The 24915-nt window shown below is 40.6% G+C and overlaps 1 protein-coding gene across 1 annotated transcript in view; it reads right to left on the bottom strand.

Annotated features, from left to right (window-relative positions):
• Nucleotides 1-24915, bottom strand: part of sntg2 (syntrophin, gamma 2) — a 221215-nt gene that overhangs the window by 67774 nt on the left and 128526 nt on the right. Inside the window, exons 9-11 of the mRNA XM_080193249.1 lie at nucleotides 18595-18724; nucleotides 15193-15231; nucleotides 11866-11982 (exon numbers count right to left, since the gene is read on the bottom strand). Coding sequence (XP_080049375.1) covers nucleotides 11866-11982; nucleotides 15193-15231; nucleotides 18595-18724 — 286 coding nt within the window. The remainder of the gene's footprint in view (nucleotides 1-11865; nucleotides 11983-15192; nucleotides 15232-18594; nucleotides 18725-24915) is intronic.

The raw sequence follows: 24915 nt of genomic DNA, 5'->3' as shown, positions 1-24915 counted from the left end.
TATGGCAAGGCACTTCTTTTCTAACTGGTGATCTATTTTTAGGAGACTCTGTTGGATCAGATGTCAGCTGCCCGAAAGAAAACTTTGAGAAACAATGACTTCCTTCAGTCTTTATGAAGAAATTAAACATTCTGCTGTGTCACAAAAAGAAAACACACACACAATAATTTGAAATAGCCCTGATACCAGACATGGGCATCCATACAACAGAGGGATTACAGATAAGCAGAATGAGACTAAATGCACTTGATAAGGCTGTTATAGCAGAAGACAAAAGTGAATCAAAAATATTGGACCATTCAATCCCAGGAATGTCCAAAAGATGTTTAATATGCTTCAGGTATGACTTACATGGTGAAATACCTGAAGAAAAGGGACAGTATCCTCAATAATGGCACACACAATGCAGAGGCTGACTAATCTGAACAAATTCCATTGGTCATGAAGAGCCTTAATCCTATGATAAATATGTTTGTCACTGACTCCTGTAACTGTGGAATGCTATTTAGTACTTGTGCTTCAGCAGTATATAGTACCAGTTTGATTAAAAATTTCCCTGGATTCATTAAGTAGTGAGGATTGACACAAGATTAAGAAATATAGAAATGCTACTTGCTTCAGGTTTGGTGGTAAAAACACATGAAGTCAGGAAAAAGAGTTGCACTCCAACGTAAAGCAACGAAAACAAGTCATTTTATAAGGACTGATGTAGTTAAGTGAGATATTTATGCTGTTGAGTAAATCTTCTGTGAAAAGGCACAATTTAAACGTGGCATGAAGCATGATATGGCAATTGTTTTTGGAGGGGAGTTGATCTGCACTTTACACATTTGGAACAATATTGCATCTTTTTAACATGACCTAATGTTTTTCAAGAGAATGTTAGACAAGTATGAATGGCCTGAGCAGTTAAGAATCAGACAAAACAAATACAAGTTGTCCTAAAGTTGCATTGGCAATTTGCTCAACCTCCTTATCAAAGATTAAAAATCCTGCCCAAAAGATGCAAGCAAAAGTTAAAGAAGGGGATTCAAGACTAATAGTAGGGAGAATATCATTGCTTGGGCTGACAAATAACATTCATATCACCCAAGTGCCAGGCAATGACCATCTCCAACAAGGGAGAATCTAATTATTGTCCTTTGATATTCAATGTCATTATCGTCGCTGAATTCTCTACTGTCCCATTGACCAGAAACTCAACGGAAGTAGCCACTTTGACTACAGTAGCAGGTCAGAGGCTGGGAATCCTGTGGTGAGTTACTCAGCTCCTGACTCCCCAAAGCATGTCAGCAATTTATGAAACAGGGATGTGATGGAATATTCTCCACTTGCCTCGATGAGTGTTGCTTAAACAATGCTGAAAAAGCATGATACCATCCACAAAGCAGCCTGCTTTATTGACAGCCTCTCTGCAAACATTCACTCCCATCACCACTGACACACAATGGCAGCAGTACATGTCATTTTCAAGATGCATTGCGACAGTTCAATAAGACCCCTTAAACAGCATGTTCCCATGACTGCTACCATCAAGGAGGACAAGAGCTGCAGATGTATGACAAACCAGCAATTGGAATTTTCCCTCTAAGCCACTCACTGCTGCTGGGTCAAAAACCTGGAACTCCCTCCCTATCATCACTGTAGGTGTACAAACACCTTATGGGCTGCAGCAGTTCAAGGAGGCAGCCCGCCATTATCTTCTCAAGGGCAATTGGAGATGGACAATAAATACTGGCCTAGCCAGTGAAGCCCATATCCCGTGAATGAATAGAAAAAAAAGTGAAATCTTTAAAAAAAAGTCGAATAATACAGTCATGTCCTTATCTAAGCCATCCATTGGTTTATGATTTTTGAATAATTGAATCCCTACAGTGTAGAAAGAGGTCACTCAACCCATCGTGCCTGCACCAACAACAATCCACCCAGGCCCTATCCTCGTAACCCCACGCATTTATCCCATTAATCCCCCAACACTAAAAGACAATTTGGCATAGCCAAGCCACCTAATTTGCATATCTTTGGGTGAGAATGGTGCAAGCTTTAGGATAGCTACTGGTACCATTATAAATCTAGCCTAGAAGAAGTCAGCTCATTCATGGAATAATGGGGACAATTCCTCTATCTGTGTCTTTCATCACCCCATACATGTCAAAGGAGGAATGACCCCTGCTTTCTCCACTGACAAGAGCAACATGTAAACATCTGAAAAGCAAGTGAGGGAAAGGAACACAGGAACAAGAGTAGGCCATTTAGCACATTGAGCCTGCTCCAATATTCCATTAGATCAAAGGCGATCTGCATCATAATACACCTATTTGCCCTGATTTCCTAACCCTTTACATTCCTGTCTAACGAAAACCTAGCATTGTCAGTTTTGAAATTTTAATTGATCTAGCCTCAGTAACACTTTGGTGGCGAGAGCTCCAGATTTCCATCGCCACTGTGTGAATAGGGTGCTTCCTGACATCACCCCTGAACAGTTTAGCTCTAATTTTCAGTTTATGACCCCTTGTTCGGGACTTCCTCCACCAGAGGTAATAGCTGTTCTGTGTACCCTATAGATTCATCGTAAACAAAACTCAGTTAGATTACCCCATAGTCTTCTATATTCAAGGGAATACAAGACTATTGTCTGTAACCTAGCCACATAATTTCATCCTTTTATTGCTGTATCGGGGAAAAGGAGAAAAAAAATGTAAAAGGAGAAGAAATATGTAAATATCTCAAATAAAAATATTCTCACACAGATTAACTTCAAGTGATATAATAGCTACACTTGCCACATAATTAAGGTATCCTACATTGTTCATTGAGGGTAGTCGTGACGGATCTAAAAGTATGAGACAAAGGCAAATATTTTCATTCTACGTTTTGTAGATTTAGTAAGTAGATTTAGTATTGAAAAGTAAGTAGTACAAACAAAAAGGCTATTATGAACAAAACCAAGAGAAATGGATAGGGACTGGGCTTGGAAAGCCAGCTGAGTTTCTGATTACTAATGGAGGAGGACTTTCCAAAGATGAGTTCAGAGGCATGCGAGAGAATATAGCAATGATCACGTACAAGTCAACAGAATTCTATTTCAGCAATGGACTTCTTGAAGCAATTTTGTAGTGATGGAAGAAATGCTGCATAAATTAAACTGATTGACCAGGCTGCAGACTGACAACCACTCTGGCCAGAGCGGTTAGCTAGTTCAGCTGAGTTTCTGACCAATGGTAACTCTCAGAATATTGACAGTTCATGCAAAGAATTCATTCCCAATGGGTGAAATCCCAAATTGCCTTATCTGTACTGTCCTTTTGTTTTAGAAGCCACTACTGTTGGCTCCATCTTTTTTTCTCCACATTTGAGTGCTTTATATGCAGGATTCTGGACTATCAAGGTGCAAGTCTTGGACTAAATTTGGAGAGTGCCAAGGCATCATATCAGACCATCTAAGACCATACTTCATTCAGGAGATTTGATGAATCATAAAAGATGACCATAGGGAATGAAAAGGACCCAGTAAGCTAATACATCATGATGGTCAAACAGCATTAATTGAACACGGCAATCAAACTGCTATGGTTCACTCCTCGTAACCGAATTGGAATTATTTACAAATCTCAGACTCTGAGCAGCTGATAAAAATAAATGTGATACCTTCTGCTTCCAAGTACCCGCGTATTGTGCTGAGGGTCTTGAGGAACAGAATGTGAAAAGTAGCAGTAATATAGGTAATCATGACACTAATGACAGAGCTCTCACATCCACAGGCCAAATGCGTGGATATTCAGGTGACAGGCATTCTTGATTGATTTAATGAATAGAAAGTGAAACAATTGTGGGGTGTACAGAAAATGCTACTGGCAGGTTCAAATGTTCAGGATGCCAAAACACAAGGCCCATGGACTGACAACATGATGAAGGAGTGGAAAGTAAGAAAATAGTGCAAGCAGTGATAGTGAGTCTGGAAGTGACAATCACAAACGAGAGAAAGAATCTTTTACAGTACAAGGAGATCTCAAAATAGTCTCGAAGATATAAACATGAAAAATATGGATCGTGTTCAGGTAAAAGTAGATCTGTCAACAGTTTGGTGATGTTATGAAGTAAAATGTTGATGCATCATCGTAAGATCATTTCTTATGGGTTAGTACTGTGGAATTTAAGAAAATGCTTCATCAATAAGATTAAAGTAAATTTAAAATTGATAGTCAGACCTGTGTAGCTTTTAATTACATTAACTTAGATCATAAATTACATTCATCTTGTTAATTGTACTAGATCATCACAGATAGATTAGGTTATAATAAGAGGAGACAGAGCAATTACAAAGCTTGATTGGTCAGTTGAACTAGTTGTCTAGCCACTCAGACTATATGAGATAATAGTTGTTACATGGTAGCTTTGAGTACAATGCTGAACCCATGACCTGCAGAGTAACTATTTGGGTGGCATGGTGATACAATGATTAACACAGCACTAAGGACCCAGGTTCAATTCCTGGTCTGGGTCACTATGTGGAATCTGCACGTTCTATCAGTACCTGTGCCTGCATGGGTTTGCTTCGGGTGCTCTGGTTTCCTCCTACAGTCCAAAAGACAAGCTGATTAGGTGCATTGACCATGCTAAATTCTCTTTGTGTAAGCCACCTAACCCACTCATCTTTAAACTGAGGGGGGGGGGCGGGAAAATGGAGCACTCAGAGTAAACCCACACAATCATGAGGAGAACGTGCAAGCTCCACGCAATCACCCAAGGCTGGAATTGAACTCAGGTCCCTGGTGCTAACCACTGTGTCACCGTGCCATCCCTAAAGTTAAAGTCACCGTATTCCCAGATGGCAATCTGTGAGTTTAACTTGAGGATCACTAGACCTTAGGCAAGGGGCAAGGTTGAGAAAATGGAGTCTTCATGAATAACCTTAGCTAGTACAGGAATTGAACCCACACTATTGTCATCACTCTGCAGTACAAACCAGCCAACTAAACTAACTGACCCTCAAAGAAGCTGTGAGGTACTCTGGAGGAGAAAGGGTAGTTATCTCAGTGTAACACTTTGCATTGCTGATGGAATCTTTTGATTTAATTTTGGATTTCTGGATTATAACACCAGGTACTTGTCTAGTTCAAGGACCTTCTGCCCCTCTCCAACCAAGCTAATTCTGGAATTCTGTTGGGAAGAGCTGGGTGTTTTTAGCCTGTACATCTCTTTGTGGTCAGGGGATCCAATGGAAGACTTAAAACCTAATGTTTGAAAAATCACATGGGCTATGAATTGGACAGAGTGATCTCATCGCCCCACTTTGCAATGTGCGCTGCCATTATGCAGCGTGGACCTATTAACATGCAAAATTAATCTTAGAGAAGAAAGAAAGACTTGCATTTATATAGAGCCTTTCACAACTCAAGATGCCAGAGATGCTTTACAACCATTGAAATACAGTCACTGTTGTGGTTGTGGTTGTACTTGAACACACAATCTTCTAACTCAAGAGGCCAGATTGCTACCAGCTGAACCACAGAACATTTCTATAGGCAACACACCCTCTTAGCTGAATTTTGCATCGATTCATGGTCATTATCTCTGCCGAAAATGAAAAAAAGTTGATTTAAAATGTGAAATAAAGCAAGCGTTTTAAGGACAAAATATGTTGCACTAATAAAAGTACTGTTGTCATATTTGTATGCATGTCAATGCAGACACTCATGATGTGGAGATGCCAGACTGGTGTGGGCACAGTAAGAAGTCCCACAACACCAGGTTAAAGTCTAACAGGTTTATTTGGAATCATGAGCTTTCGGACGTTGCTCCTTCATTGGGTGATCAAACCTGATGAAGGCGCAGCACTCCTAAAGCTTGTGATTCCAAATAAATCTGATGGACTTTAATCTGGTGTTGTGAGACTTCTTACAATGCAGATAGTGACATGTATCTTTAAGTTACATCTGATATGACTATGACATTACGATGTGCAAGGCTGGAGGGTAACAGGTAGAGCCTCCATTTTAGATGTTTCCTATTGCCTGAAGATATTCACTACTGTCTATGACTCTGTAACAATAAGGCTTCCTCTATACCCTGTGAGTCAGGCATACAATCTATGCAATTGTCAGCCTGCACACTAGATCAATGTCGGCATGGAGTTGTGTGTGGTTGTCACTAGTAAAAAACTTCATGTAATTGTGTTCAGCCAGGATCCTCATCAGCCTCAATATCGTGTTCAGCATAGATAACATAGTAACAGATCCCATGAAATCTACATTGAAACTCTCAGCATATATGCTGGCAGTAAGAGACTACAACAAAGACCAAGCGTAGAGTGGGGAAGTGTAATTAAATTGACACTTAGCAAAGCGGGCTGAGGAGCTTCCTTTAGTGGGGCACATATGTGGAGTAATGGGGGTAGGACCTGGGTAAGGCACTCTGTCAGAGAATCGGTGCAGACTTGATGGGCCGAATGGCCTCCTTCTGTACTGTTGGGATTCTATGTTGCAGTAATTCAAGGATCAACAATTTTATGAAAAACAGCTCAGGGGCCAGCGGTTCATGGAAAATCACTTAAATTGTGACCATTAGAGCTCTTTCACTTCTATGTGCCAGCTTTAATGCGGTAGGTACCAGTGGGTAGGTCATTTCACATAAATCACTGATCCCTGACGCATACACCATCTATTTATAGCAACGTTTGATGTGGAGAACTATTGTTAAAAACTACTAAATTTATGGTAAACAGAACTGGAGAATAGCGTATTTTTCCAATACACTCTTATTTTCACTTTATATCTGGATGATATATTTTCCCTTTATGATTTTAACCTAAGCATTTAAATGGCATGTTGACAATAGCAAATTTTACTGTCTATAAAAGGGTGAATGCATATTTTGTACCTCAACAATGCTTTCTGTGTTGTTGGCCATTCATTGTTCTAAAGAGTCATTATATTTAGCAACTTCCTGAGATAGTGTTGACATTATAATAATTATAAAGCTCAATACTTGATCAACATTTTATACTTAAATCTTCCATGTTGAATTTATTTTGTATTGTTCAACATCTTACAGCCATAAAATCTGGCCTGAAAATTTCTAACTTTTCCAATTCATTTTAAGGGCTTTACAGGGATTTATCTCCCATGTCCAATGTCAAGGGACATTCCAGCAAGTGTAACCTCACTCTCCATGATTCAAACTGGGTCCTAATGTCCCCAGTATTTTGTATCGTAGCACTGTATAAGCTTCAAGCAAAAGCTTTTTGTTCTTTTATTATAAACAGCTTGGGGCCAAATTAAAAAGCAGAAATTCAAAAGTAATAATTTCTGCATTATTAGCTAAGCCACAGGAAAATTGGTGTAGAGCAAATAAGATTAGGGAGTTGAATATGAGTCTCAAAGATTGGAGTGGAGAAGGCGGCGGTGTAGTGGTATTGTTACTCAATGACCCAGGGTAATCTTCTGGGACCCATGTTCAAATCCCACCATGACAGATAGTGACATTTGAATTTAATAAAAATCTGGAACTAAAAGACTAATGATGACCATGAAACTATTGTCAATGAGAGAAACCCATCTGGTTGTCTGAAGTCACTTAAGGCAGGAAATTTGCCATGCTTACATGGTCTGACTGACATGTGACTCTAGATCCACAGCAATGTGGTTGACTCTTAAGTACCCTCTGAAATGGCCTAGAACGTCACTCAAAATAGCAATTAGGGATGGGCAATAAACACTGGCCTGGTGAGCAATGCCCATATCCACCTAAATGAATAAAAATCAAATTGGTTTCAATTCATGGGGCATTGACACCAAGTCCTGGGGCAAGTGGGAGCTGTTTGTTGGTGTGGTCCTCGCCTATACGTGCTGACAGCCGAGTTCTGGTGGGCCATATAACTAGGAATGGTAGAGAAGGTTTTAAACCAAATAGTGCAGAAAGAAATCACATGAGGGAAGATGTAGTAAATTGAAGGGAAAGGACTGGTCAATAGAGCAAAGTAGCAATAAGGGGAAATGAAAATTAGAGCATGAGTGACTGCCTGTGCCCTTTTTCATCATTCCTGACTGACTTCTCCTTATGGGAGTAGCAGGGGATTTTTTTTGGTCCCCATGGTGCCTTGTCACTCCATTTGGGTGAAAAGTAAGTGGGTTGGAGCTGGCTTTAGGAACAGATTGCCATTAGAAGACCAGCAGTTTTGGGCTTACTTCCACCAGAACATTTTCCAAGCAGGCAACTATGCATGCACCATACATTTACAAACACACTTCTCATTCAGAGCAAGGGAGTTTGCATGACTTAGAGCAGATCACACCATTCTGCCAGCTTTGCTTCTCATAATGTACACCAGGTGCACAAATATGTATCTATAGAGATTTTTTGCCATTTTGAAAAATGGGTGACAGCCAATTCTGTTCCTAATTTCAGGCCTTGCAACTGCTCACACTTTAGCAGAACATTCCAATTGAAGGAGTTTGTAATGCAGAATTAAGGTAAATCAGTCAACAAAGTTGTTGCTTATGAATTATAATCTACTGTTTCACTGCTGATGTATTTTGCGTGTATTGCATTTTGGGACATACCTCACAGGTCTGAAGCATTGGAAAGCATGATATTGAAAGCATAATTAGCTGGAAATACACAGCAGGTGAAGAAGAATTTAGACTTCTGTAGAAAGGTCAGTGACCTGAAACATTGGTCAAAGTATTTTGGTCCTGCCCAGGGTGGGAATTGATGTAGCTGGGATAGATAATTTGATGGATTAACAAATTGCCCATGGACTTTGGGTGGGAATTCCTGGTCCCACGATAGGCAGGATTGAAAAATTCCACTCATTCTCAACATAAGAAATAAGAACATAAGAAATAGGAGCAGGAGTAGGCCATCTGGCCCTTCGAGCCTGCCCCGCCATTCAATAAGATCATGGCTGATCTGTCGTGGCTCAGTTCCACTTTCCCGCCCTCTCCCCATAACCCTTAATCCCTTCTCTTATCAAAAACCCATCAACCCGCTTCTTAAAAATATTTAGCGAGGCAGCCTCCACCACTTCAACGGGCAGAGAATTCCAGAGATTCACCACCCTTTGAGTGAAGAAGTTCCTCCTCAACTCCGTTCTGAACCGCCCCCCCTTTATCTTGAGGCTGTGCCCCCTAGTCCTACTGTCTTTTTTGAGCGGGAAGAGTCTTTCCACCTCTATCCTATCCATCCCATTCATCATCTTATACGTCTCAATGAGATCTCCCCTCATTCTTCTAAACTCTAACGAGTACAAGCCTAGTTTATTCAGCCTCTCCTCATAGCTCAACCCCCTCAACTCCGGTATCAGCCTAGTAAACCTCCTCTGCACTCCCTCCAAGGCCAAAATATCCTTGCGCAGGTGCGGCGCCCAAAACTGCACACAGTACTCCAGCTGCGGCCTCACCAATGCCCTATACAGCTGCAGCAAGACCTCCCTACTTTTATATTCAATCCCCCTCGCTATGAAGGCCAGCATCCCATTCGCCTTCCTGACCACCTGCTGCACCTGCAGGCTGGGTTTTTGCGACTCATGCACAAGGACCCCGAGGTCCCTCTGCACCGTCGCCTGCTGCAGTTTTTCGCCACGTAAGTAATAGTCCTTCCTACCATTCTTCCTACCAAAGTGGACCACCTCACACTTGCCAACATTAAATTCCATTTGCCATTTCCTGGCCCATTCGCCCAGCCTATCTAGATCCTTCTGCAGACTCTCCACACCCTCCGCACAATTTGCCTTTCCCCCAATCTTGGTGTCATCAGCAAATTTCGACACCCTACACTCGGTTCCCTCCTCCAGATCATCTATATAAATGTCTCCACAGAAGCTGCTTGACCTGTTGAGTATTTTCAGATGCTTCTTGTTTTTACTTCAGATTCCCAGGAACTATGGCACTTTCCTTTTGTATGATAAACTGATTTGTCATACAAAAGAAAGAAACTGATTTGTATGAACAAGTTCAGTAAGAGAGTTAAAATGTCATAACAAATGTATACATTTCCCTGTTCAAATAAATACCTCAAAAGTAAGTCATCATGTTTGATCCTCTGAAAATTCTTTCTGCAAATGTGATTTTGTTATTGGGAATTGAAGTGTGGAAGCAGCAGTTAAAGAGGTTTTATACAAATGTATTGTTATTAATGTCACATTGTAAAATCAAATGTGGCTCAGAACAAACGTCTACAGCTATATATGAATAAACAGCTATAGAACATAGAACACTACAGCACAAACAGGCCCTTCGGCCCACGAGTTGCGCCGATCACATCAACACCTACCAACCTACAGACCTATCTATTAACCCTCAATCTCATTAAACCCCATATACTCATCCAGAAGTCTTTTAAAAGACCCCAGCGAGTTCGCCTCCACCACCACTGACGGCAGCCGATTCCATTCACTCACCACCCTCTGAGTGAAAAACTTACCCCTAACATCACTTCTGAACTTCCCTCCTTGCACCTTAAATCTGTGTCCTCTCGTAGCAACCATTTCAACCCGGGGAAATAGCCTCTGAGAGTCCACCCTATCTATTCCTCTCAACATTTTGTAAACTTCTATCAGGTCGCCTCTCAACCTTCGTCTCTCCAGGGAAAAGAGTCCCAGCTCCCTCAACCTAACTTCATAAGGCATGCCTCCCAGTCCAGGCAAGATCCTTGTAAATCTCCTCTGTACCCTCTCAATAGCTTCTACATCTTTCCTATAGTGAGGCGACCAGAACTGCGCACAATACTCTAAATGAGGCCTGACAAGGGTCTTATAAAGCTATGACAAAGTTAAATTTAGAACAAAGTTACAACCTACTATATCAGCTGGAGATAAAGAATTTGCATTAGTATTGCACCTTTCACAATCAATTAAGCACTTTTGAAGTTCGCAATGTAGGAATACATGGTAGCCAATTTGGGCTCAGTAAGGTTCTATAAACAGAAATTAGATAAGTGACCAGATAAATATGATTTTATTGATTTTGGTAGAGGTATAAATATTGGTCAGGGGGCCAGGAGAATTTCCCTTCTTCAAAATAGTGCTAGGGGATATTTTTAAATTCATTTAAGGTGACAATTTAAGATCTTATCTAAAATGGCACCTCTGACATTGCAACATTCTCTCAGTACTGCACTGGAGTGTCAACCTAAACTATGCACTCAATGGAGCTTGAGGCCAGAATCAGAGATGAGAGCGCTACAACTGGACCAAGGTTTGACACCAAACGAGATATAGCTGGATGAGAATAGTGCAAAGGTGTAATTTTACTCATTTGCTTTTAAATGATTTGATATTCTGTAGCACAGCTTAAAATCATAGAATCTTACAGTGCAGAAGGAAGGAGGCCATTCGGCCCACTGAGTCTACACCGACCACAATCCCACCCAGGCCTTATCCCCATAGCCGCATGCGTTTACTCTAGCAGTCCCCCTGACACTAAGGGGCAATTTAACATGGTCAATCCACCTAACCTGCACATCTTTGGAGTGTGGGAGGAAACCAGAGCACCTGGATGAGACCTGGGCAGACATGGGGAGAATGCGTAAACTCCACACAGACAGTGACCCAAGCCGGTAATTGAACCCAGGCCCTTGGTGCCTTGTGGCAGCAGTGCTAACCACTGTGCCACCGTGCATTTCTGTATCCATTACTTGGCAAATTAATGGTAAGCTCTAGCTCACTTACTATCGTGGAAGTTAAGCTTGGAGCGCTCGGAACCATGGTGAGAAAGGTGACTTTATCAGGACTATACATACACTCACTCTGCTTCAATTTGAACCTTCTGTTGAAGTTAAGTTGATTGTTTTAAGTAAAGCCTCAGAGGAAAATATGAGAAAAAGGAATATAAATCTGTACAACATTAAAGAGTTTCTGTTCCTTACCGGTGGAGCATTGAAAATGTGAAGCGATGAACCCTTCAGTCCCAGAAACTTGAACTTGTAAATCTGATTGGAATCAGATCCTAACAGCTTCGCACTCACCCATCCCATGTGAATTATCTGCAGAGGAAAATCTTAGAAAATTGAAAAGTCAATCTTCAACATCAAAACACTGTATTGTTTTTATGATTCTTGCACACAAAGCCATCAATTTTGTACTCAAACCTTCAAGGGCTCTGTGCCATGCATATGATGTCTAAGTCAGCCAGCAAATTGCTGAACTAGATTATCAGGGAATCAACTCGTAAAGGTGCTCTGTGTGGAATTACGAGGGTTTGATTCCAATCTAAAGTGACAACCTCCACCGCTGCAATGGCACCACAACAGTAGGCTAAGCAAGCCCAAAATATTCATCAGGGTTGGCAGCTTACTTATGCAGAATGTGCAGTATTGCAGGTTCAATGTCACCTCACTTCTAATGTTGTACCTCATGCATGACACCAGCAACTTCAGGATGTTTTAAAAGCTGCATTCAGAACAGCAACAAACACATGTGGACCTGACACAGCTTTCCATCTCTGGCTATTTTAAGAGACAGACACAAATCAGACCCAATAAATTGGTTTATATATTATCCCCATTCAACAGTTTGAGGGTTCCGACTGTTGATTTCACACATGACTTCCTTACAGTTTAAAAGGATAACTGAAACATTTTTTGTTTAAAAGTGTGTGCACTTTTGACATTAGATGAGAACATCAAACTGTTGCTATTTTTTATTAAGTGATAGTATTGACCTCAAGGCATTTTCTTTATTTAATAAAATGCCACATCATTCTTGTTGGAACAAAAAGTCTCCCTTTCAGGTTGTTTCCTCTGCTAGACTTGCGGCAAAAACCAGACTGGCCTGACAGACTAGGCAAGAATGCCTGAAGCCACACGAGGAAATGCCGAGACTTTAGTAATGTTTTCTTGGGTCCAACAATGTTGAAGTAGCTTAATGGGCGAGTTAAGATGGAGTTATTCCCGATGTAGTTTGTCAAGCAATGTTGCTAGAGTGTCCCAACTGAGGGGAAGATCTGACCCCCAACCAATCAGAAAACTGATTTTTAAAACTTTCTGCTGGCTATTGTTTTTGTCTCTGGTCAGCATTACTTTGAATTAAAATTGCATGTTCCAGAACTACTCTCATCTTAAAAAGATTTTCAGCAGAACTCAATCGCATCCACTTCCGTGCTCATAGAGAGCATGTCATTCTTAAGTTTCTAGAAGATTGAAGGTGATCATTTCTGGAAATGGGGCTGCAAATTATGAAGATAAATTCAGAAAGCAGAGCTTATTTTCCGTGGGAAAAAAAAAACTGATAAATGATACAGTCCAAGATTTAAAATTCAGACAGCCTTTGGTAGCATGCAGGCTATTTGACTTTGAGACTACTCACAGAAGCAGAGGATTAATAAGTCCTAAAGGAAAAGTCCAGATTGGACATTTTTCTTTGTCTTTGCACAAATTACATGGAACAGAATTCTAAAAAAATACTATAATTAATACTAGGTTGTCTTATTCCTTTAACAAATACCTAGATAAAAATCTGGGTAGTGGAACTGCAAGTTATAAAAATACACATAGGTACAGTAGATGAACTAATTTTTGGGATTGGATAGAACCTGTGCCACAAATGTCATCTGTGGCATGGAACTGGTTAATATAGACGGCAGCACCGGATTGGTACTTGGAATTTTCTTAAATTAAGTGAATGCATATTGGTCCATATCTGTCTATTCCTTGCACATGAACGTACAAGGAATAGAAGAATATTGACTAAGGACAGGTAGAAGGGATTAGTTTAATTTAGTATCATGTTCAGTACAACATCATAGGCTGAAGAGCCTGTTCCTGCGCTGTACTGTTCTATATTCTATGTAAGAACCTGGGAAAAATCCACAGTTTTATCTCCTTGGAAATTTTTCAGTGCCTTTCTCATGAATATAAATTGAGTAAAGCTTGTGGAAAGAACAAGCTTGATGGGTCAAATGTCCTTTTCTTGTTCTACATTTTCCATATAATATTCCGAACATTCTTTAACCCTCGGATCCTACAAAAAGATGACAGGCTTCAAATAGGTCATACCATCGCTATTTGAAACTGATCTCATTCTTGGAGTGCAAAGATAGATAGTTTGAAGGGTGGCAGAATTTTCCAAGTCATTACCCTTGGATCTCTGACTAGCAACAAAAATGGAACACAGCAGTAATAACAATAAGAAGACATGTAGGCCAGGGCTGAACGCTCTACTTGACAGCTAGCCTTGGGCAAGTTGGGAAGCTAAAAAGCCAAGTGACAACTCTCTATTGAGATTGTTGTTTTTAACCACCAGTATCAATTCTTTATCTCATCCTTCATCTGCTGTATCTTTGTAGTTTACTGTGGTTATTTCATTACTGTTTCAATATTTACATGTGAACGTCCATAATAATATTTATTTCTTCTAAGTAACAGTTTGTTAATTTTGTCATTTAAAAGAAACTTCTACACAATAACAGCTGAAAAAAGAGACATTTTTCACCATTGATATAAGCTCAATTTTGAATTTATTTAACAATTTATATCAGGACATATGTATTCCTGAAGACCATTTCTGCAATAAGCAAATAATAATCTAGGCAGTGCAGCTTGCCAATTTGAAGCTATTTAGCCCCTAAAGAATTCTTGTAGGTGTTACAGTCAGCAATCTGGATCGACTACAATAAATTCCATTGGATGAGAACATTTGGATCCGTTCCTCCCAAACAAATTAGAACATCAACAGGAAAAGGCATGAATTCTCTCTGTCTAAATCGTGTTTAGAAACTGACATATGAATATTTTAGACTTTTTAAAATTAATACATACTACATATTTGAGATGCTAATTATGGGATTTCATTGTTTTCAATACACTTCTGATTTTGAAGACGCTCTACATCCAATTATTATTAGAAGCCTTTCTCTAATAACAGATGCTGCTTCTTAATAACTGAAAAGTAACAGCTAAAAAGAAACCTACCAATTTTTCTATCTCAAACATGACTGAAGTCCAAACATTTTAAACAGGACCTATTATTAAACCATGTACATACTATGCAATCATATCTCTTTAAATGTGATTACTGGACATCTGTAGTCTACCCATCTTTTAGTTCCACTTATGCAACACACTTTACCACTAAACAGCTCTTATTATCAACTAACAACTCTCAACGTCCTTTAAGTTGATGGAGAATCTTTTTTTTCCACAAAGACATGTTTTTATTACTCATATAACTTTTGGTCCAAAAGAGAGATATCCTACCTGATCATTTGGAGAACAGCATTTATTCGCCATTTTCATCTGTATGGTTAAAATAATATACAGAATTAAAATAATTTCCCCAAATATTTTTATTTACTCTTTGGGATTTAATGGTTGACTATTTGGAAAAATATGCAAATCATGTCATTTGACCACACAAATGCTTAATGTGCTCCTTTGAGGCTCATCCCTCCGTTATTTTAAGAGAGATCTGTTTATGTTAAATTATTTTAAATCTCTGATAAATTAACCCCAGATTGCATTAAAGCACAATAAAAATCACAGTCATTTCAAATTTTTAGTTGTCTTGAAAACACGCTTTACGCCATGCAGTATCTTGCAAAGATGGGCGACCACCAAGTTTATTAGGGTAAGTAACTATCTACAGAGAATGATATAAAGGCAACTGTACTCCATGACTCCAGATTCTGAACCGGCAAGGAAAAGCAGTGTTCCTTGCCAGGATTTGCTCGCTCCGAACAAATTGGCTGATTGGGTCACATGAACCTGCGAGAGCTTGTCCTTACTCCATACCAAATACTGACTTTTTAAAAATAAATCACTGGCTGTAAACCTGAATTAAACTTTTAAAACAGAGACTTTTTAAAAAATCCAATGCAACCACTTCCTAAATCAGTCACAGGTACCCAACAGATGGACCAGTCCCACTGGACTGAACACCCAGCAGACAATGAATTTCAAGACTGTGTAGTCCATCTAACTCATGGCCTTTCTCTAAAATAAGGTTTAATATCAGTACCCCATCTATCCAGCCCAGTTTGCCTCCCAAATAAGCTAACTTGTTTACTTCCACGAAAAAAAAGACAAATAAATAAACACAAAATAGCACATAAACATATGAAATAGGAACAAAAGTAGGCCATTCAGTCCCTCAAATGTGCTTCACCATACAATTAAAATCATGGCTGACCTACTTGTGTTTCAAACTATATGTTCCCATTTATCCTGATAACCTTTGCTTCCCTTGCCTCATAAGAATTTATGGATATGAAAAGCACCCTGGCTCTACAGCTTTCAGAAACTTGCACAATTCTCTGTGTGAAAAGAATTCTCAGCACCTCTGTGCTAAAAAGGTGATCCTTAATTTTAGAACAGTTTTGCCAATTTCTGGGCTCTCTCACGTGAGGAAACATTCCTTCCGCATCCACCTTGTCAAGACCATTCAGAATCTTACACCATTTAATCAAGTCACCGCTTACTCTTCTAAACTCCAATTGAAACAAACACAGTCTATCTAATCTTTTCTCATAAGACAACCTGCTGTTGCACCAATGTAGTAAACACTCCTCTGAACCACCTCCAATGCATTTACATCCTTCCTTAAATAAGAAGGCCAAAACTGCACACAGTATTTGAGATGAGGGCTGTAATTCTCCGGTCATTCACCCACCCACTGCCATGATCAGAGAGAGTGGAGAACCTAGTGCTCAGCCGAATCTCCATTCACTGCAGTGGGACCACAGAATCCCAGCTGCAGGCGAGGTCGGAGAACTCAGCCTGTCGTCTCACAAATGCCCTGTATAACTGAAGCACAGCATCTTTACATTTATGTTCAATACCACAAGGCACAGTATTAAAGATTGTATGATTTTCATATCAAAAAAAATCAGAAGGTGTGATGAAAAGAAGTAAAAGGAGAAGGGGAACCTAAGGCAATAAGGTCTCCTGTTAGCTTTCCAACTCTTTCCCCCCAAAATGTTGCAAAAATCTATCACGAATATATGTATTTTTTGTGGTCACACATTTTTAAATTGATCAAATCCTTTGATCAGAAAGGACAGCAGGACTAGAGGGCACAGCCTCAAGATAAGGGGGGAGCAGTTTAGAACGGAGTTGAGGAGGAACTTCTTCACTCAAAAGGTGGTGAATCTCTGGAATTCTCTGCCCGTTGAAGTGGTAGAGGCTGCCTCACTAAATATATTTAAGACACGGGTAGATAGGTTTTTGGCAGACAAGAGAATTAAGGGTTATGGGGAGAAAGCAGGAAAGTGGAACTGAGCCACTTCAGATCAGCCATGATCTTATTGAATGGCGGGGCAGGCTCGAAGGGCTAGATGGCCTACTCCTGCTCCTATTTCTTATGTTCTTATGTTATGTTCTTATGTTGATTGCTTCCTGTGAGGAACCATTTCTAAAATAGATTTCTGACAAAAAGCAACATAGAAATGGAGAAGATCAGAGCAGGTCAGTCTTCCTAAGTCAACATCATTGGTATAAGTTTGCAAAAAAAAATTCTCAGTATTGAATCTGCAGAAAAAAAAATGTAGTAAATCCCACTTTTTTCCAGCAGGGGTTGCAGGATGAATCTCCCACACTCTGTGCATCACAGAGAGCCCTAGTGTGAATCAAGTGAAAAATCATGGGCGAGATATATTCCCATTGGAGAGGCTGGAACTGTGCGTGAGCCGATCTGTCAGTGCCGAGGTCGACACATGCACAGAGGTCACACACTGCCAGCCTCTCAATCAGCAATCCCGCATCGCTGGCCCTCCAAGCTCCCACATGGGTCTAATCCTTGGCCCCTCCCCCCATTCCCGAACATATCCAGGCCAGCCTTGATACCTGCTCCCGCTCCCCCCCCCGCCCCACCCCATCCCCAATTGCTAGTCTCTCTCCCTCTGCACACGATCCCTCTACAGAGTAGCAGCAGGAGCCCCATCCCCACCATTCACCCCCGAGGCCCTGATGCCAATTAGGCTCTGTCCCCTTGGCCCTGCACGATGCCTGATAGATAGTGCCAAGGTGTCCCTGAGCATTGCCACATTGCCTCTTGGGCAATGCCAGGAAAGCCAGGTTGGCAATTCCAAGGTGGTAACCCTTCCCTGGTGCCCCACCCTCTGGAGAGCCTTGATGGCCCGCGCTTCACTCTCACGGGGTCTAGCTGCCAGCTCCCTCCAAACGGGGGAGTGACTGTAAATCCTGCTGGAACGAACCTTTCCAGGGGATGTTAATGGGCCTGGAGATTTCGGCCCTAGGCCCACTAATGAGATTTAAAATAGATTTAAATGAAAATTTATATAATTTATACAGCTCTGCACCAGAAATCAGTGCGGAGCTGAGGGCACCAGGAGTCCAGCTGCTGGAGACTGGCAGAGGCTGTGGAGCTCAGCAGGGTGCCCACTAAACGCTCTCTACTTGAGTCTCCCATCCCGCAGCGCTACAAAAGCAGAGCAGCGGACTGGGAGAACCCCCCCACAAAAGTCTTTCTCTTGTAATTACGGCTCAGGGATCAGGTTAAAAATTGAAACTGAAATGCCTAGGGGCAAGTTTATTCTAGTTAGCCCTTACAGGAAGGTAGGAGAGCTACTTCATATCCTGGATATTTTATCCGTATCGTAATTTTCATTAAAAGCATATACTAGTTGCAGCTAAAAGACTTACATTTTGCAGGGTCAAATCATTAATGTTGGTAGATATTGCCCGCAGCCAGTCAGCGCTCTCTTGGGCAGTGTAGAACTGAAAGATGCCAGTGCTTACTCCATCCAGGGCCACAACCTCAAAAGTGTTAGGCCTAAAGCAAGAGGAGAAGAGTCTCTAAAATCATTTATCAGATCAATTTAAAATATAAAACAGAATCTCGCACCAAGCTTTATTATCAGAAGAGATCCTGTACCTGAAATGTAAATGTTTAAATCATAACAATATTTGCAATGGAATTGGAAAACTTAATTCTATATCAACTATTTTGGGGATGGGAGATAGTGGTGCAGTGGGATTAACTTTGGACTAATGATCTCACAGTCTGAGACAATGTGGTATCTCTGTTTGAATCCCACCACAGGAGGTAAAATCTCAATTCAATAAAAAAGAACCTGGAATTAATGGTGACCATGAAACCTTTGTTAATTGACATAAAAATCCATCTGGTTCACTGGTGTCCTTGAGGGAAGGAGATCTGCCACCCTTACCCAGTCTGGCCTATATGTGACTCCAGACCCACAGCAATGTGACTGACTCTTAAATGTCCTCTCAAGGACAGATAGAGATGGACAATAATTGCTGGTCTAGGTCTACACCCCATAAATAAGTTTTTTTTTACGTTGCTTCCCTTTTATTCAAAAAAATAGCAGCAAGAACATCTCAAAATGCTTTTAGCCAATAAAGCCACTTAAGGAAAGGTCATTGTTGTAATGTGGTGTACAACAGCTAACTCGCACACAGCAAATTATCACAAACAGCAATGATTATTAGATAACCATTTTAAGATGGTAGTTTACAGATAAACATGGACTACGGCACTGAGAATTTCCCTGTTCTTTTTCAAGTCATACTGTGGCTTTGTTTGCATCTGAGAGAGCACCTTCGTGAGAGCAGCAGTTCCTTAAGTGCTAGCTTCAATTGTTTGTTTGAGTTCCTGGAGTAGGATTTGAATGCAAAATCCTCTGCCTTACAGGCAAGGTTGGTAAAACTGAGCCACAACTGAATTACAATCCTTCACTTCGATAGGACAAGAATCAACTTCTCAGAACACTTCAGAAAGATTCTTCTGGCCTACTTTATTCCTTGAATCTGAAGATTAAAATTTTGCCCTTTCAAATACTGCAGCACAGCTAAGCATTTGTGTGAAGTTATGACATCAGAGATCAGCACACAGTTTTACATAGTCACTAGATAAACCTTCCGTGCCAAATCTGTCATTATTTGAAAAATGTATCCTTAATAAGTAGCGAAATATCCAGCATTGGCATTCTAATCACCTCATCAGAGACTTCATGTGAAACCTCATGGGACAAGGATCTGTATCATGAAATAAAAAACTGATCTGCTCTTTGAAGTTATTTACCATCAAAGTGTTTTTAAAAAGTAATACACATACAATGTGAAAATCAATTATTAGCCATACCTTGTAAAATGTCCAATTAACTAAAATTATTCAAATGTATCAGATTTTCATCAGCGATGTTAACTAACACTTTTAACGATCAGAGATTAATATATTGTCAGTCTGCAGTGAGACCTGATCCAAAAATATAGGAATGTAAAGATTCACCACAGGAGCCAAGTATCATAAACAATGCACAGACCACTCGTTGCACACTGCCCAGCTGCTTCCTTGTTCAACTGAAGGACAACCCTCCATTCAGGTGGGAGCCTTACACGTATAAGCCAACCAGCTTTTATCATTAAACAATGGATCCACTGCTACTTTAACTAAATGGGGTGCCAGCTTTTAACACCCAGCAAAGTTACCAATTCTTTACGGATGCATTCCTGCTGCTTTCATCACATGATTTCAATACCTACCTCCACTATTAGCATGTCTATCCTTATGGTGCCTCACTTTACTGAGCCAATTCAATACAGTTATCCAACTGTGTGCTTTTTAAAAAATAATTGATAAGAATTTTCAATGGAAATTACAATTAATGGACCAGCCTGGAAGAGGTTGGCAATGCTAACAACTAGCAGGGATCTGTCGGACAAGGGCAATTCTTATCTCTGTGGAGCGAAGAGAAGCAGGAGCATTCCTGTGGGGCCTCACACACAAAAGTTGAGTCACTTCAACCCTGGTGTCTCATCCTCCCAAACTTTTATCCCTGCAACATGAGTGCCAGTAAGGAGGCCACTGGGCCTCCATATCTTGATATGGAGATGCCAGTGTTGGACTGAGGTAAACACAGTAAGAAGTCTCACAGCACCAGGTTAAAGTCCAACAAGTTTATTTGATAGTAAACTCACTAGCTTTCGGGGTTTGCCCCTTCATCAGGTGAGTGGAGAGTTCTGGTCACGAACAGAGCATATAAAGGCACACACAGTTTACAGAATACTGATTAGAATGTGAGTCTTTACAGCTAATCAAGTCTTAAAGATGCAGACAATATGAGTGGAGATAGCAATAAGCATAGATTAAAGAGATGTGTATTGTCCCCAGACAGGACAGTAAGTGAGATGTTGCAAGCCCAGGCAAGTCGTGGGGGTTACAGATAGTGTGACATGAACCCAAGATCCCGGTTGAGGCCGTTCTCATGTGTGCGGAACTTGCTTCCACATCTTCCCAGGCCCAAAGCTGTTGACCCGCTTTCCAGATGTCTAGTTTGGGTGGGCAGCTGGTAGGTATGTTATGTGAGACCAAGGCATTAAAATAGAGGAGACTTCCTGCCTCATCATACATCACATCAGTCTCCCCCCTGAAAGATAATGATTTTCCCAGGAAGGAAGGATCTGAAATCCCATTTGCTTTCTTTGGGTTGTTTCCATATTATGAAAAAGACTCTTCTTGAAATGCAGTTAGATTCCACAGCCAGGCTGAAACCAGTTTCTGTATATTGTGATGCATAAGCAGCTAGACCAGATTATATTTAGAATCGAGCTGGCCATGACTCAGAATCTGCCTGACACGAGTGGGGTCTGTTCATTTACCTGCTTATATATATGTGTGGAAGGTTTCACTTCCCAAGATTATATTTTGTATCTTGGGCATCTGCATTTATCACCTCATAAAAATAAAAAGCAAGAAAGAAATAAAAAAAAATATAGTGCCTCAAAGCTCTTCACAGTCAAAGTATTTTGAAGTATGGCCAAGTTGGAATATTGGAAATGCAGCAGGCAACTTGCTCACAGTAAGGATCCATAAACTAGAACATGATAATGACCAAATGTTGTCTAAAACACCAGAAGGAGCATACCTACTCTTTTTTGAATGGTACTGCGGTTCCTTAGCAATCATTTGAGATGGCTGACAGGGCCTCTGTTTAATAATGCAAATTCCCCCACTACTTACTGCATGGGGCTGTCACCGTAGATTTTGTTCTTATTTCTCTGCAGTGGAATTTAAAACTACGACCCTCTGCCTCTAAAAGTAACAGCAGCATCACCAGCTGACACCAATACAAAGATTGCAGAGTCCTCAGGTGAATCCATAACAGTTTTCAACCTCCTCTTCAGAACAGAGGAGAATTGCACATTATCCTCTTGGTCTGAGCACCTCATGGATAGGGCTTTACACTGATAGTTTTAATGTACTCAAGTCACACTCAGATCTAACTCTCAGGTTTTGTATTGAAGCATCCAGTCCATCTTCTATTGTCAAAGATACTCTACAATTAATATTTATGGTTTACTGCCAGAATGATAAAAAGCTATTGTACTGCACTTTGGGACGGTAACACTAGCAAGAAAGGTTGATTGTAGACATGGATCGACTCATAAATTACAGTATGGTCAGATAGAATCCCTACAGTAAAGGGAGAGGCCATTTGGTTCATCGAGCCTGCACTGACAACAATCCCACCCAGGCCCTTTCCCGATAACTACACATTTACCTTACAAATCCCCTGACACAAAGGGGCAATTTAGCACGGCCAATCAACCTAACAATCCTCACATCTCTGGAATGTGGGAGGAAACCGGAGCACCTGGAAAAAAAACCCACGCAGACATGGGAGAATGTGCAAGCTTCACACAGACAGCGATCCAAGGTCGGAATTGAACCTCGGTCACTGGTGCTGTGAGGCAGCAATGCAAATCACTGTGCCACCATACCAATTGGACTGCTTATATTGGAAGGAATAAAGCAAGTGATTCTGATTTTTGGGATAGGGACTGAATTCTGACTGGAAACTAACTTTGATTTAACGTTCCACTCTGAAATAAATCCCTCAATATTTCAGATATGTTCATGGTCAGAAGTTTTATATTGCAAGTGAGTGTCCTAGCTGAAAGTACTTCAAAGTATGTTGTTGTAAGCAGACCTACTGACAATCAAGCAGGTTAATTAGACCATTAAGGGGCCATTTGAACCACAATTTTGTGACTTATCTGCTTTTATGTTTGGCAGGCAGGCCGATTGGCCAGGCAGCCTTTACATTTTAGCAACAACCTTGATCCAGGGTAGGATGAACTGTCCGAGCTGAAATAAAATTTGAAATGATGCCCGAGGACTGAGGTTTGTATTTGAATGTGATGCCTAGACATTCTTTGCATAGTTCTTCCATTGCAATTTATTACTGTTTTTAAACAGGTCAGCAGCTCTGAGACAGCTCTGCAGCGACTGTACCCGAGGGAGCACATCTGAAGTGCCTTTTTCTCAGTGCCCACACTCGTCCAGCCCCGCTCAACAATGCTGGGTGTTTGCCAGCATGTATTTCACACTAGCTGCCCTTTAATTGGTCAGCTAGTGCAAAATTGTGCTCTGGGACCATCTGTGGCTGTAAGCACATTTTGCGTCCACTTCCTGACCCGCTGAGTTTGTGTGCTCGATGGATGAAAAATTCACAAATTCATTGCATTTCTGTGCAGCACATTCTGGTTGTACCTGCACATAAATCCTATCTTTGGATCCAATTTTCTCACTCCCTTTCCAGAAGGCACAAAGCCTTTTAAGATCATGTATGCTAACAGTCCTCACCCAATTGGCCATTCTTCATTTGTAACTGTTGACAAACAGAGGTATCCAGAAACATCACAGCCAGCCCTATCCTATCTCCTCCTGTTTCAAGGTCAACCACCTGAAACACTGGGCTGGGGTTTGCAGCTCTGTAGCAGAAGGCCTTGGAGGCAAGGATTGTAAAGTCACATGGTGCAATGGTGAACAAATCTCATCACACCCAGGTCCACATTTACCAGTGATGGATGGTAAGTTAAGTGCTAATAATGTATGCTTTTTCAAAGCTGGTGATTGAGAGATTGTTAAGTTCATTGAATTGAACCACATTTTATGAGCCCATTTAAATTTTATGAACAGTGCATGGCATAAATGGCCTGAGAATTCTGGCCAATATCTCTGAGAGTGCAGCACTTCCACAGTTAAGCATTGAAGTGTCAACTTTGATTATACATTCAAGTCAGAGGTAACGCAGCTACCATGGAGATGAGCTAACAATAAGGGCATCTTTGTTATTAAGTAGCATGATTACACTGAGACAAATAAGAGACTACAGTAATATAACCTTTTAGGGCTGATGCAAAGCCAAAGTAATGACAGCTGAAAGGTGCCTCAACTGCCAAACGGTTCAGTTTCGATAACAGCAGAAATCAGTAGGTGTTAAACGTGAACGAATCAGTTTTACAGCCAAGCTCGTAGGGTTCCTTGTAATAGGTGAGAAATCAATTTAATTCTATGCATTTAATGGCACTACAAATAGTAAATGGCCCGATAATCTGAACTAAAACAAGCCTATTAAATATTAATGAGCTAAATTTCTTTTCAAGTTTTTGCTGGTATAATTAATGTAGGAGTTTCTGCAGCAGTACATTCTGTACTGTTTGTGGGTTTGGATGTGTATTGTGATGCATTTTGTGCATTCTATGCTGAGAGCTAACAGTAATGGTATTAGCTTGTATGTGCTCTCACCTTATCGTTCAAGGTGCAAATATATTGGAAATAGATTGAAACAAGTGCAAGTAATTTACATTATACCAAGAAGAAATGATACACTGTCAAGACCTTCAGTACTTGGTACACCAAAAATAATTGTCAAGTACAAACACAAGATAAAGGTAAACAGCCAGAGACCAAAGTTCTGGGGACCCTGTCCTACCATTTTGCTTGACCCTAGTCCAATAGTGGATAATTGGTTCTCAGATGCCTGCATTAAAAAATGATTGATCCAAAACTTAAGAAGAGTAAGCAGAATGGATAATGATAAGCAGATTCTTCACTTGAATAAAATAGCAGAACTAAAGGGTATGGGTACACGATTAGCAAACCAAGTAAAATTAAAAGATTAAAACATATAAGGAGCAGAGAGAGGATACAAGGTT

This window comes from Carcharhinus amblyrhynchos, chromosome 7 (assembly GCF_965287045.1).
Source record: "Carcharhinus amblyrhynchos chromosome 7, sCarAmb.v2.hapA, whole genome shotgun sequence".
In the NCBI taxonomy this organism is placed as follows: Eukaryota; Metazoa; Chordata; class Chondrichthyes; order Carcharhiniformes; family Carcharhinidae; genus Carcharhinus; species Carcharhinus amblyrhynchos.
This window is presented reverse-complemented; position numbering and strand designations above follow the sequence as displayed.